The sequence below is a fragment of the Lipotes vexillifer genome, unplaced genomic scaffold, assembly GCF_000442215.2.
Source record: "Lipotes vexillifer unplaced genomic scaffold, Lipotes_vexillifer_v1.1 scaffold860, whole genome shotgun sequence".
NCBI classification, from domain to species: domain Eukaryota; kingdom Metazoa; phylum Chordata; class Mammalia; order Artiodactyla; family Lipotidae; genus Lipotes; species Lipotes vexillifer.
The window spans coordinates 788,622-800,345 of record NW_006789568.1 but is presented as its reverse complement, the minus strand read 5'-3'; the positions used below and the strand labels follow the sequence as shown (position 1 = coordinate 800,345).

Genomic DNA, 11,724 nt, shown 5'->3' with positions numbered 1-11,724 from the left:
GCCCCGGTCCGGGAAGATCCCACATGCCACGGAGCGGCTGGGCCCGTGAGCCATGGCCACTGAGCCTGAGCGTCCGGAGGCTGTGCTCCGCAACGGGAGAGGCCACAGCAGTGAGAGGCCTGCATACCAGAAAAAAAAAAAAAAGAAGAGGAATGCCATGGTTGGGGGTTCAGGAAGATGACTGGGCTGTGGGAGCCCAGACCAGTGGAAGAATGGAGGTTCCGGCAGCAGTCCTGTGGGGGGCTGAGTACTGGACCCGGGGGCTGGAGGACCCGAAGGGAGAGAGCGGTAAGGGAGAGGGCGTGGAGACTGCTGTCCTGGCACGGAGATAGAGGGGGAGAAATCCCACGTGAAGCCTAGGAAGGGGGGGCGGTGAGACCTTTTGGGGCTTGTTGACTTGGAGGGGCTGGTGGGACGTCCTTGGAAGTGTATTTGAAACGTGGGGCAGGAGGAGGTGGGATCTGGAGGGACACCGTAATAAGGGATTAAGCTAAGAGTCAGCACGCTGGAGCGCAGGGACATGGTGTGAGACCCAGATCATTCGAACTTCATCTCTCTGAGGCTCAGTTTTCTCATCTGTAAAATGGGTTGTTGTGAGGGCTCTATGAGGTAAGGGTGTTCCTGGAAGCGCCCCATCAGACACTTGGAAACACCGTCGCTACGGTTTGGGTGGCTGCGGGGAGCCCAGACGAGCGTGTCTGGGTTCAGCGGCCGGGTGGGCTGCAGGGGCACCACTGCCCCCTGTTGGCGGTCCTGGCCACAGCGTCCCCGACCTCTGACAGGCGGGGCGACCCGGCGGGCTGCTAGTGCGCCGGCAGCCCTCAGTCTGCCCGTCGGCTCGCTCTGGCGCCGCGTCTGTCCGTCGATCGATCGGCGGACGCCCGCTCCACGCTCGGCGGGTGGGCTCCCGGCCCCTGGATCTCGCGGGGCGCAGACTGCATGGTAGGTGAAGGGGATGCCGGCGTGGGCACGGGCGCGGCTGGAAGAGCGCGCGGGCAGGGTCTCCCCAGGGCTGTAGGGATCGGAGGGAGCGTCGGGACGCCCCCCTCCCCGGGGGACTCGCAGCCTTCTGGGGTATTTCTGTCTTTTTGTCGGCCACGCACGCCGCGGGGGCTTAGGGAACCTCTCTCGAACCTGGGTTGGCGCCTGCGCATTCCCAGCTCATCTCCTCTGTCCGCGCTCGGGGCCCCGGTCCGGGAAGATCCCACATGCCACGGAGCGGCTGGGCCCGTGAGCCATGGCCACTGAGCCTGAGCGTCCGGAGGCTGTGCTCCGCAACGGGAGAGGCCACAGCAGTGAGAGGCCTGCATACCAGAAAAAAAAAAAAAAGAAGAGGAATGCCATGGTTGGGGGTTCAGGAAGATGACTGGGCTGTGGGAGCCCAGACCAGTGGAAGAATGGAGGTTCCGGCAGCAGTCCTGTGGGGGGCTGAGTACTGGACCCGGGGGCTGGAGGACCCGAAGGGAGAGAGCGGTAAGGGAGAGGGCGTGGAGACTGCTGTCCTGGCACGGAGATAGAGGGGGAGAAATCCCACGTGAAGCCTAGGAAGGGGGGGCGGTGAGACCTTTTGGGGCTTGTTGACTTGGAGGGGCTGGTGGGACGTCCTTGGAAGTGTATTTGAAACGTGGGGCAGGAGGAGGTGGGATCTGGAGGGACACCGTAATAAGGGATTAAGCTAAGAGTCAGCACGCTGGAGCGCAGGGACATGGTGTGAGACCCAGATCATTCGAACTTCATCTCTCTGAGGCTCAGTTTTCTCATCTGTAAAATGGGTTGTTGTGAGGGCTCTATGAGGTAAGGGTGTTCCTGGAAGCGCCCCATCAGACACTTGGAAACACCGTCGCTACGGTTTGGGTGGCTGCGGGGAGCCCAGACGAGCGTGTCTGGGTTCAGCGGCCGGGTGGGCTGCAGGGGCACCACTGCCCCCTGTTGGCGGTCCTGGCCACAGCGTCCCCGACCTCTGACAGGCGGGGCGACCCGGCGGGCTGCTAGTGCGCCGGCAGCCCTCAGTCTGCCCGTCGGCTCGCTCTGGCGCCGCGTCTGTCCGTCGATCGATCGGCGGACGCCCGCTCCACGCTCGGCGGGTGGGCTCCCGGCCCCTGGATCTCGCGGGGCGCAGACTGCATGGTAGGTGAAGGGGATGCCGGCGTGGGCACGGGCGCGGCTGGAAGAGCGCGCGGGCAGGGTCTCCCCAGGGCTGTAGGGATCGGAGGGAGCGTCGGGACGCCCCCCTCCCCGGGGGACTCGCAGCCTTCTGGGGTATTTCTGTCTTTTTGTCGGCCACGCACGCCGCGGGGGCTTAGGGAACCTCTCTCGAACCTGGGTTGGCGCCTGCGCATTCCCAGCTCATCTCCTCTGTCCGCGCTCGGGTCCCGCAACAGCCGGGGTAGGCAGTGCGGGTGCGGCGGGCGCGGGCGGAACGTTTGAGTGGATGAAGATGCCCCTCGATTCCAAAGTGCGGGGATTAGGTGTAAGAGAGGCAGGGAGGCTGGGGGAGGCTTCTGGGTGGAGGCTTCGGTGAGGAGAAAGATACTCGGGATTAAGAATACTTGGGATCTAGAAGAGAGACAGACCTGAAAAAGAAAGTCGAGTGGTAGGTGCGCAGGTACATGGGCCACGGGAGCCCCAAACCCCCATCTGAGGACAGGAAATGGAGCTGAAAAAAGAATCCAGGGAGAGGATCCGGGAGCCGAGCCTGAAAATCCGCGGTTGCTCCAAAGGGAGGGGAGGTGGTGGTGGTGGGCTTGGGGAATAGGCTCAGAAGGGCAGCTCCTGATCTTTCGCGCCAAGACACATTCCCAGTGGAATCCCGTTCAACCCCTGCCCCATGTCCCTTAGACTGTCCTTCCCTTGCCAGGTGGGAAATAAGGATCATGTCACTATGCATTGAAGTTGAGCACCTGAAATGTGTCAGGCACACTCCTGAGAATTTTATTCTTTCATTTAATCTTCCCAGAAACTATGAGGTAGGCTCTACTTACCCATTTTACAGGTGAGGAGACTGAGGCACAGTGAGGGCATGTCACAGAAGAGGATAGCAGAGCTAGCATTTGACCCTAGGCCAGTCTGTTTAGTTCCATGGCCTGGGTCCTTAACTACTATATCTGGTGGACTGGCAAAGAGATGGGAGCTGGAGAAAGGAGAGGGAACCCCAGAGCTGGCAGTGTCAAGGGTGTCAAATATTCCTACTTCAAACAGTTCAGGTGATAGAAAACAGAAACAAGAACCAACTTTTGGATCAGCATTATAGTTTTTGGCCCTTTCACTGCCTTGCTTGATCCCCACGGTGACTCAGTCCTCACAGTGAGGTGATGTAATCAGGCCCTTCTGTGCGTCAGGGAGGCCCTGTGTTAATACCTTTCATGTCTTAAATTCCTGGATCCTTGTAATATGGGAACAGCCACAGAGAAGTCACCATGCAAATAGTCCCACAGTTCGAAACTGGGGAGGCTGGATTTGAATCCAGGCAGCTGTTTCCAGAGACCTTGCTCTTAAAGACCATGTAATACTGTGCATTGTGCCCATTTTACAGATGCCCAAACTGAGTGTCTCTCCCAAAGTCCATGACTTGAAAGGGGAGAGACCCAAAGGGTGACTGCTGATGGCATAGCCCATGCTTGAGAGTCTCCATCACTGTTCAAAGGTTTCAGTAGATCGTGAAATTTAAAATTGAAATCCCACTTTTTATCATTTTAAAGATATACTTGTTCTTGTTTTTTTGGTCACACCGCACGGCATGCGGGATCTTATTTCCCCAACCAGGGATTGAACCCGTGACCCTGCAGTGGAAGCACACGGTCTTAAACACTGGACTGCCAGGGAAGTCCCTAAGATGTACATTTTTAAGATGAAATTGTGATGCATCTTACAATGGAGGGCGGTGTTTTTCCTTCTCAGCGGCACATGATATATCGGCCTTCTTGGTGTCGATGGCATCTTTGGTTTGACGAATAACAACAGAACCAGATTCCCTGAGTGACTTTTCTGGGTGTCTCTCTCTCTTCTGTTCCACAGGCTCCTCTCTGCCTCAATTGCTCCACCCTCCCTGGAGACAGGTCCCTGGGTACAAGGAGCCCGGTGCCCTGCAATGGCAGCAGCGTCCTGGGGCCCTTTGACCCCCAGGACTTGAACCTGACTGATGAGGAGCTCAGGCTCAAGTACCTGGGGCCCCAGCAGACGGAGCTGTTCGTGCCCATGTGTGTCACGTACCTGTTGATCTTCGTGGTGGGCGCCGTGGGCAACGCGCTGACCTGCATGGTCATCCTGTGCCACAGGGCCATGCGCACGCCCACCAACTACTATCTCTTCAGCCTGGCCGTGTCGGATCTGATGGTGCTGCTTCTGGGTCTGCCCCTGGAGCTCTACGAGATGTGGCACAACTACCCTTTCCTGCTGGGCGCCGGGGGCTGCTACTTCCGCACGCTGCTCTTCGAGACTGTCTGCCTGGCCTCGGTGCTCAACGTCACCGCCCTGAGCATAGAGCGCTACGTGGCCGTGGTGCACCCGCTGCAGGTCAGGTCCGTAGTGACGCACGCCCACGTGCGCCGCGTGCTCGGGGCCATCTGGGGCCTCGCCCTGCTCTGCTCTCTGCCCAACACCAGCCTGCACGGCATTCGGCAGCTGGACGTGCCCTGCCGGGGCACAGTGCCCGACTCGGCCGTGTGCACCTTGGTCCGCCGGAGAGCCCTCTACAACCTGGTCGTGCAGGCCACCGCGCTGCTCTTCTTCTGCCTGCCCATGGCCGCCATCAGCGTGCTCTACCTGCTAATCGGGCTGCGGCTGCGGCGGGACAGGCTGCTGATCCTCAGGCAGGAGGCCAAGGGCAGGGCCAGGACTAGCGACGGCCGCAGGCTCCAGCCGCTGCAGGATAGGGGTCGGACACAGGTGACCAAGATGTTGTGTAAGTGTTGCTGCTGGGAAGAGGGGCGGAGCCAGGCACTGGGTATGGGGCTGGGGCTTCTAGGGGCCTGGGGGAAAGGGCCGAGTGTTTCGGTTTAGGACGGAGGCTGAGTGTGAGGTGTGGAGTAACCCCCCCGCCCCTCACTCCCCCGTGTGTGTGTGCACGCACTGCGTGTGTGTATACTCTTCTAGATTACCCTTGAGAAAGTGACACCAAAGGTAAATGCTAATGGTTCACGGGGGGGTCAGCTACATAATCTGTGGGGCCCAATGCAAAATGAAAATTCAGGGTCCCCTGTTAAAAAATCATTAAGAATGTCAAGACAGCAATAGTAGAGCAGCTGTCTTTTTAAAAAATAATTAATCAATTAATTAATTATATTTATTTTTGGCTGCGTTGGGTCTTCATTGCTGCACGCGGGCTTTCTCTAGTTGCAGCGAGCGGGGGCCACTCCTCGTTGTGGTGTGCGGGCTTCTCATTGCGGTGGCTTCTCTTGTCGCGGAACATGGCCTCAAGGCGCGTGGGGTTCAGTAAGCTGCAGCACACGGGCTCAGTAGCTGTGGCTCTCGGGCTCTAGCGCACAGGCTCAGAAGTTGTGGCTCACGGGCTTAGGTGCTCCACGGCATATGGGATCTTCCCAGACCAGGCCTTGAACCCACGTCCCCTGCATTGGCAGGTGGATTCTTAACCACTGTGCCACCAGGGAAATCCCAGAGCTGCTGTTTTGAAGGTTTAAAGGTCAGGACTCTGTGCAAACGCACAGGTGGCACCCATGAAGCCAGCCCTTGCTCATGGAACCAACCACAGACAGGGCAGAGGTGTGCGGCTGGGCTCCAGGATGACAGAGCTGTTCATGGGCTCTGGACCCTCCAGGTCTCTCATCTTTGCTCCCAAATATGTTTTGGTTCTGTCCTTCCCTAAGTAGCCTGAGAGGCAGGACCACGGGCACAGAGTTCCCCTTTCCTGAGGAGCTAACTGTCCTCTTCCCTTAGTGGCTATGGAAAATCCCAGGGAAGGATTCTGACTGGTGGGCTTGGGTCACGGCCTGCCACCGGGCCAGAGTGGCAGGATGCTGAGGTAAGCAGCCCCCACAGACCCACATGGGGATCCAGGGGAAGCAAAGTTCCCAAAAGAAGGGGAGCAGGGTGCTGGAAAGGCAAGATGATTAATTTCCTGCACACCATGTCTGCGGTTCCCTGGGGACCAGAGGAAGGATCATGTTCTAAAAGAGGTCGTTGGAGGCATGTTTGTGAGGGTCTGTGTACAGAGCACAGGAGAATCAGGGCAGAAGTGTGGATTGGGGCCGACCAGGGCACGCCCAGCTGGCTTGAGGCTCTGGATCTTACTGTGGCCTAGGCCTGGTGCTTTTTCAAAAACAGTGGCCCTGGGGAAACCAGGCAAACTGATGCTAAGCCAGTCATTGATTCCCTCCCCATCCTGCCCTGTCCCACAGAGCCTGAATCAGGTAGGTGGGGTGAGCCAGGGCAGGACAGGGCTGGTGAGACCTTGGTCAAAGCCATGGGATTATGCCCAGCTAACTGGAAACTGTCCCATTCCCAGAGAGAGACTCACTCCTCTCACCCCCCAGAACAGTGTCCCAGAGCCTATGGTCACTTGTACAGCCCCCTAAGATGGGACTGAACTGGAGCTGTGTGCTTGCCTCCTGCACTACAGACCACCTACCTGGGTCTGCCTCTGCTGCCTTCTACTGCCCTGCCTACCCGGGCTGAGTCTGCTCATCTGGGATGGCTCTCGCCCTGGAAAATTGGGGTGTTTCCTTAAGGCTGCCTTGCTTGCTGGCCCGGGGCTCTGGCTTTCTTCTCTCCCTCCTTCTCCTGTCTTCTCTTTCTGAGGGCCTACTGTGCACCAGGCTGTGTGCTGGGGATGTAAGCAATGTTCTGATTGAAATCCGGGATTAAGAGGAAAACCACTCTGGAATGTAAGGGGGAGGACACTGCAGGGGAAGGATTGCGAGCTGGAGATGCAAACATGAGAAACAAGAAACAAAAATCAACACAGACCTGATAGCAAAGACCCAGGGAGGGTAGGGTGAAAACCAGGGCTGGAGGGAAGCTCCGGAGAAAGAGTGAAGGATTGGCTGGCCTGTCCTGCCTTTTACTGGGGCTTGGGGTGGGGCTGTTGAGGAAAGGGGAGGTAATGCAGGGCAGGATATTCAGGGGCACCCAGGAGAGCTGGTGGCTGGGGCTGGGAAGGCTTCTAGGGCCAAGACAGGCAAGTGCGTGGTGGTGGTGGGGCTGTTTGTCTCGCTTTCCCTGTAGCTCCCTGGCTACTGCTGTCTGACCACGGGCCTCATCCTCCTGTTCCTTTCTGCTTATGCATAAGCGGGCATGGCTCCTGAGTGGCACCCAGCATGGGCCTTAGCCACACTGTGTCACGCTGGGGCTCAGCTGTCACTTAGCTCCAGTTCCACGGTGAGAGAATTGGACCCGGCCAGTTTGGCCCGGGTGTCCACACCTGGTCCAGGGCGCACGCCCACTGCCCAGTCGGTGACAGTGGCGAGAGCAGCCTCTCCTGTAGGGGTGTGGCCAGGACAGGCAAACTTCCAGAAACCTCCAGATGGACAGTGGGTGTGGGCGGCTGGTGGGAGGGGAGAGGAGAGAACAGGCTCCCTTTCTGCCCACAGTTGTGCTGGTCGTGGTGTTTGGGATCTGCTGGGCCCCGTTCCACGCCGACCGCCTCATGTGGAGCCTCGTGTCCCGCTGGACCGAGGGCCTGCACCTGGCCTTCCAGCACGTGCACGTCGTCTCCGGCGTCTTTTTCTACTTCAGCTCGGCCGCCAACCCCGTGCTTTACAGCCTCATGTCCAGCCGCTTCCGGGACACCTTCCGGGAGGCCCTGTGCCTGGGGACCCGGTGCCGCCGCCACGGTCCCCGCCACAGCTCCCGCAGCCTCAGCAGGGTGACCACGGGCAGCACCCTGTGTGACATGGGCTCCTCCGGCAGCAGGGCCCAGCCCCTGGCTGAGAATGGTGGCCCAGAGGCGTGGCAAGAGACGGACCCCTCCCGAGAGGAGCCTCAGGCAGCTTCACCCTGAGGGGCCAGAGGGCCACGCCCAGCTTTGGGGAGCACACCTGCAGCATGTCTTCGTGGCCTGTCTCCCTTTGTGCCCCGACCCCACTTCAGCCTAGAAACCCTGACCAGCACCTCAGTGATCCTGCCCCACCCATGGGTCGGAAGGACTGTAAGGTTGCTGTCTGTCCTCCAGACTCTCAGGTCCCCAGTTCCAGCCCTTCCCCTGGAAGGGGAACATCGTGGTCGGATAACCCCGCACGGCAAGGCTCCATCTGGGGACCCCCCACCCCCAGCCCATTTCTGAAGTGTTTCCGTGGCGCCCTTCCTTTCCTTCCCATTTCTTGCAGAGCTTCTGCGAGTTCTGGCCCATTCTGTCCCTCTCTAGCTCCTGGCCTGCACCTGGGATTCTGACCCCACCCCTCCCTGGCCCCCAGTCGGCTTGTGTTGCTCTGGGAGCTCCACCCGGTGGAGCCACTAGGAGGCAGGTGTGTCAGGGATCCAGGAAACCTGGCTCCGATCTCGGCTGAGCCAAGGGTCACCTGGTCCCGGCATCAAGCAAACTGCCTCGCCTTACAAGCCTCGGGCCCTGTTTGCAAAATGAAAGGGGCCATGACATTCTAGAGTGTCGCGCTTCGGCACTTTAGCTGTGGTTTTCTGTGTGCGTGCCTAAGTCCCTGCTTGTAACAAAACAGATACCCTCAGATTAGCAAGGCGGAAATTACTCTTTACATCCTCACTAACCCCCAACGCTTACTCCCTCCCTGACCTCTACAAGCCCCCCACCCCACCCCCTCGAGAGCCACTCGGGGAACATTCTTTGCTTGTCCTAGAGCAAGTGAGGCTTGGCACCGACCAAGGGACTGTGTGTGAGCAGAGGTCCCTGCCTGCCTCTGTCTTCACCTCCTCACAGGTTGGCTTGGGGGCCTGAGGTGAGCAGAGAATTGGGCCTGACTGGCCAGAGAATCTCTGGGGGCAAGAGACATGGGCCAACCAAGGGCAGCGAGTGACTCCGCGAGAACTGCTTGGGACTCACTGAGGTGAGAAGAGACACGTGAGTCCTGAAACGAAGCTCCATCCCGAACCCCTGTGGGTAACTGGGTGCTCAGTCCGGACCCAGTTAATGGCCAGAACTTGTCCTGCCGCAGCCCCTGCCCTGTCCTCCTCCTGGGAGGGGGCTGCAGCAGGAGGAGCCCTGGCCTCCCTTCTCCCTGCGGGCTCTCCCCGCAGACTCTCCACAGCTCAGGCCCCAGGTCCCCTGACTGCAAGGTGGAGAAGATTGTACAAAAATGTCCTGGAGTTTTTGAAACTCAGTCGTGAAAATAATAAATGCTCATTTTAGAAAAACTGGAAAAAGTACAAATGAGCAAAAATGAAAACAATTTGAAATAATGAAAGCCCACCCTTGCTAGGGCATGGGGGGAGGGGGAAACAGAGAGTTGTTGAATGGGTAGAGTTTCAGGTTTTTAAGAGGAAAAAGTTCTGGAGATTGGTGGCAAAACAATGTGAATATGCTTGAACAATATTGAATTGTACACCTAAATGGTTAAGATTTAAATTTTATATGTATTTTACTGCAGTTTTTTTTAAAGAAAGGATTAAGTCTAAAGGAAAAGAAAAAATTAAAAAGCCACCCATAGCTTTACTTTCCAGGGGTAACCACCACATATAAGACAGGATGGGGGGATCTGAGAAAGGAGCTTGTGAAAAGAGGCTGTGCAGAGCTATGAGTGCCCAATGTCACCTCTGAAATGAGCTCCCAGGCGGCCTTGGGGTGTTGTCGGGGGAAGCAGCTGAGGCCAGACTTCAGGCTGGAGCCTGCCGTTGTTCCCAAAGACAAACTGGACTCCCCGGGGCCTCTCTTAAGTGACAGAGACGACATGCTCCTGAGGCTCTGGTCAGTATTTATGAAGGGGCTACCATGGGCAGAGAGCAGTGGGCAGGTTGGGGAAGCAGAGGGTGTGAGTTATCAGAAGGCCTGGGCTCTGTAAATTTGATGTCTCTCAGGTGTCTCCACGGCATGTCAGTGGGTAGGTCCCACTTGTCATGAGTCACTGCTTACCATGGAAGCAGCAGCTGTGGGTTCAGCCCTGGAGAAGAAAGGATGGAGGTGGAGAGGCCAGCCAGCAAGATCCCACTCTCTCCTGGAAGCAGCATCCCCTGCAGCTTGCTCTTCTGCACTGGTCAGGGGGGCAGCAGCGTTCCCAAGTGCTCAGTGCTACTCCCAGGACAGGAGTCCTGGCTCACCTGGGACTCGAGTCACCTCCCGTCCTGGCTCTGGCTGCAGTCACACGGATCTGTCCTCCTCCCACGTTCGAGAGTTTGGGCCCGCTCTAGTTCCCGCCTGCTCCACTCCTGCCATTAACCTGGGCGATGCTGAAGTCCCCGTGGGTGACCCACTGCTGCCCTGGTATCAGCTCCCGATCTCTCCTGCGGCTCTGGAGACTTTCCTCCACCGTGGCCTTCTGGCCCCTTGGTAACATCCCGACTCCCAGAACCTCCGGGCGTTTTTCCATCTCTGGAAGTGTGAGCTCTTGACCATGATCGCCTCCTTCCTGCTCTGCTGCTCTATAAACGATACATTTATTCTTTAACCACATCTAACCTTCCCAGTTCTCGACCACTCTGCTTTCTCCCCATCCATCAGCTTCCTCTCATCTTCACTTCCTTTCTGATGGGTCCTAGACCCCATGGTCCATCACACACAACCCTCTCTGCCAGTATTTCTGAGGGCCAAGGTGAACATACTGGGATCACCCTTTCCTTCTCAGGAAAGAAGGCTTATTTTCTTTGGGAACTCACCAAGACGAGTCTCATCAACAAACAAAGCTGCGTTTACCCGCCCTTCCTTCTGTGAAGTAAGTGCTCAGGAAATATAAAGTGTGCAACACTTCACACCTGTCCTTACACAGTCAGACAGCGTTTCCAAATCAATCCTGACACCTGGAAGGCCATCTCGTTTTGTACACTTCTTGGTGTCTCCCTTTTCCCCATCCTTGTCTTCCAGTGGGTCCACCGAGTCTTCTTTGTTCCATGTCTTCCCTGTAGAGGGGAGCTGCCTTTTTGGAGGGCTTCCTAGTATTTGCACTCCCTTCCCATTGAGGGCGATCCCTGTGTGTGTGACTCTTGGTTTGAGACCAAGCCTAGGCTCCTACTACAGAAGCTGAAAGGGTTCTGGACGCTGCATCACTGACACCACTGTGTGACCCAGGACTTGCACTCAGGCAGCTGGATGATCTGACCTGGGACTTCCACTGGGAGTGATACTAAGACCCATGACAACAGGGGCAGACATGTCCAGGGCAGCAGTGCTAACAGCAGCATCCCATCCAGGCTGCTCCCGGGGCCCCTGCTGCCCAGCCTGCTTTGGCTTCTGCCCATTTTCTCTGCCGGTTTTTCAGCCTTCTTGTTGTTCTGAGCTACTAAGAGCCTTTCAATAAATTCCTTTCTTGCTTAAGTTGGCCAGAGTTGTTTGCTGCTGTTTGCAACTAAGAACCTTAACAGATCCATCTACCACTGCTGTGAAGGTTACATATTCTGTTTGTTCTACTAGTGGCTGTCTTTACATATTTCTAAGATGAACAGATATTATCATTGTTTTGAAACCCCAAACTACAGTCTGTAATACTTAATCATTCTCTTCTCTCACTCTGTTTTTAAAACTCTTTTTTAAGAGGCAAGAACGATGAGGACAGACTTAAGGAATCTGATCCTAGAAACACATTTACATTTTTCTAACAGTCTAATCCTCTTCAGCACAAGAACTTTAGTATGTTTCTTCTGACAAAGCAGTAG

At 56.9% G+C, this 11,724-nt stretch overlaps 1 protein-coding gene across 1 annotated transcript; it reads left to right on the top strand.

The window, feature by feature from the left end:
- The first annotated feature begins 919 nt into the window (after positions 1–919).
- NMUR1 (neuromedin U receptor 1) lies at positions 920–7,954 on the top strand. Its single transcript, XM_007462775.1, has 3 exons — positions 920–942; positions 4,015–4,900; positions 7,545–7,954. The coding sequence occupies exons 1-3, from the start codon at positions 940–942 to the stop codon at positions 7,952–7,954; spliced, it is 1,299 nt and encodes a 432-aa protein (XP_007462837.1). The 5' UTR covers positions 920–939.
- Positions 7,955–11,724: the final 3,770 nt, after the last annotated feature.

Bases quoted from the DNA above. Each gene is read 5' to 3' on its own strand.
- NMUR1 (XM_007462775.1), top strand. The intron at 4,901-7,544 runs GTAAGTGTTGCT...TTCTGCCCACAG, and splicing joins ACAGGTGACCAAGATGTTGT to TTGTGCTGGTCGTGGTGTTT.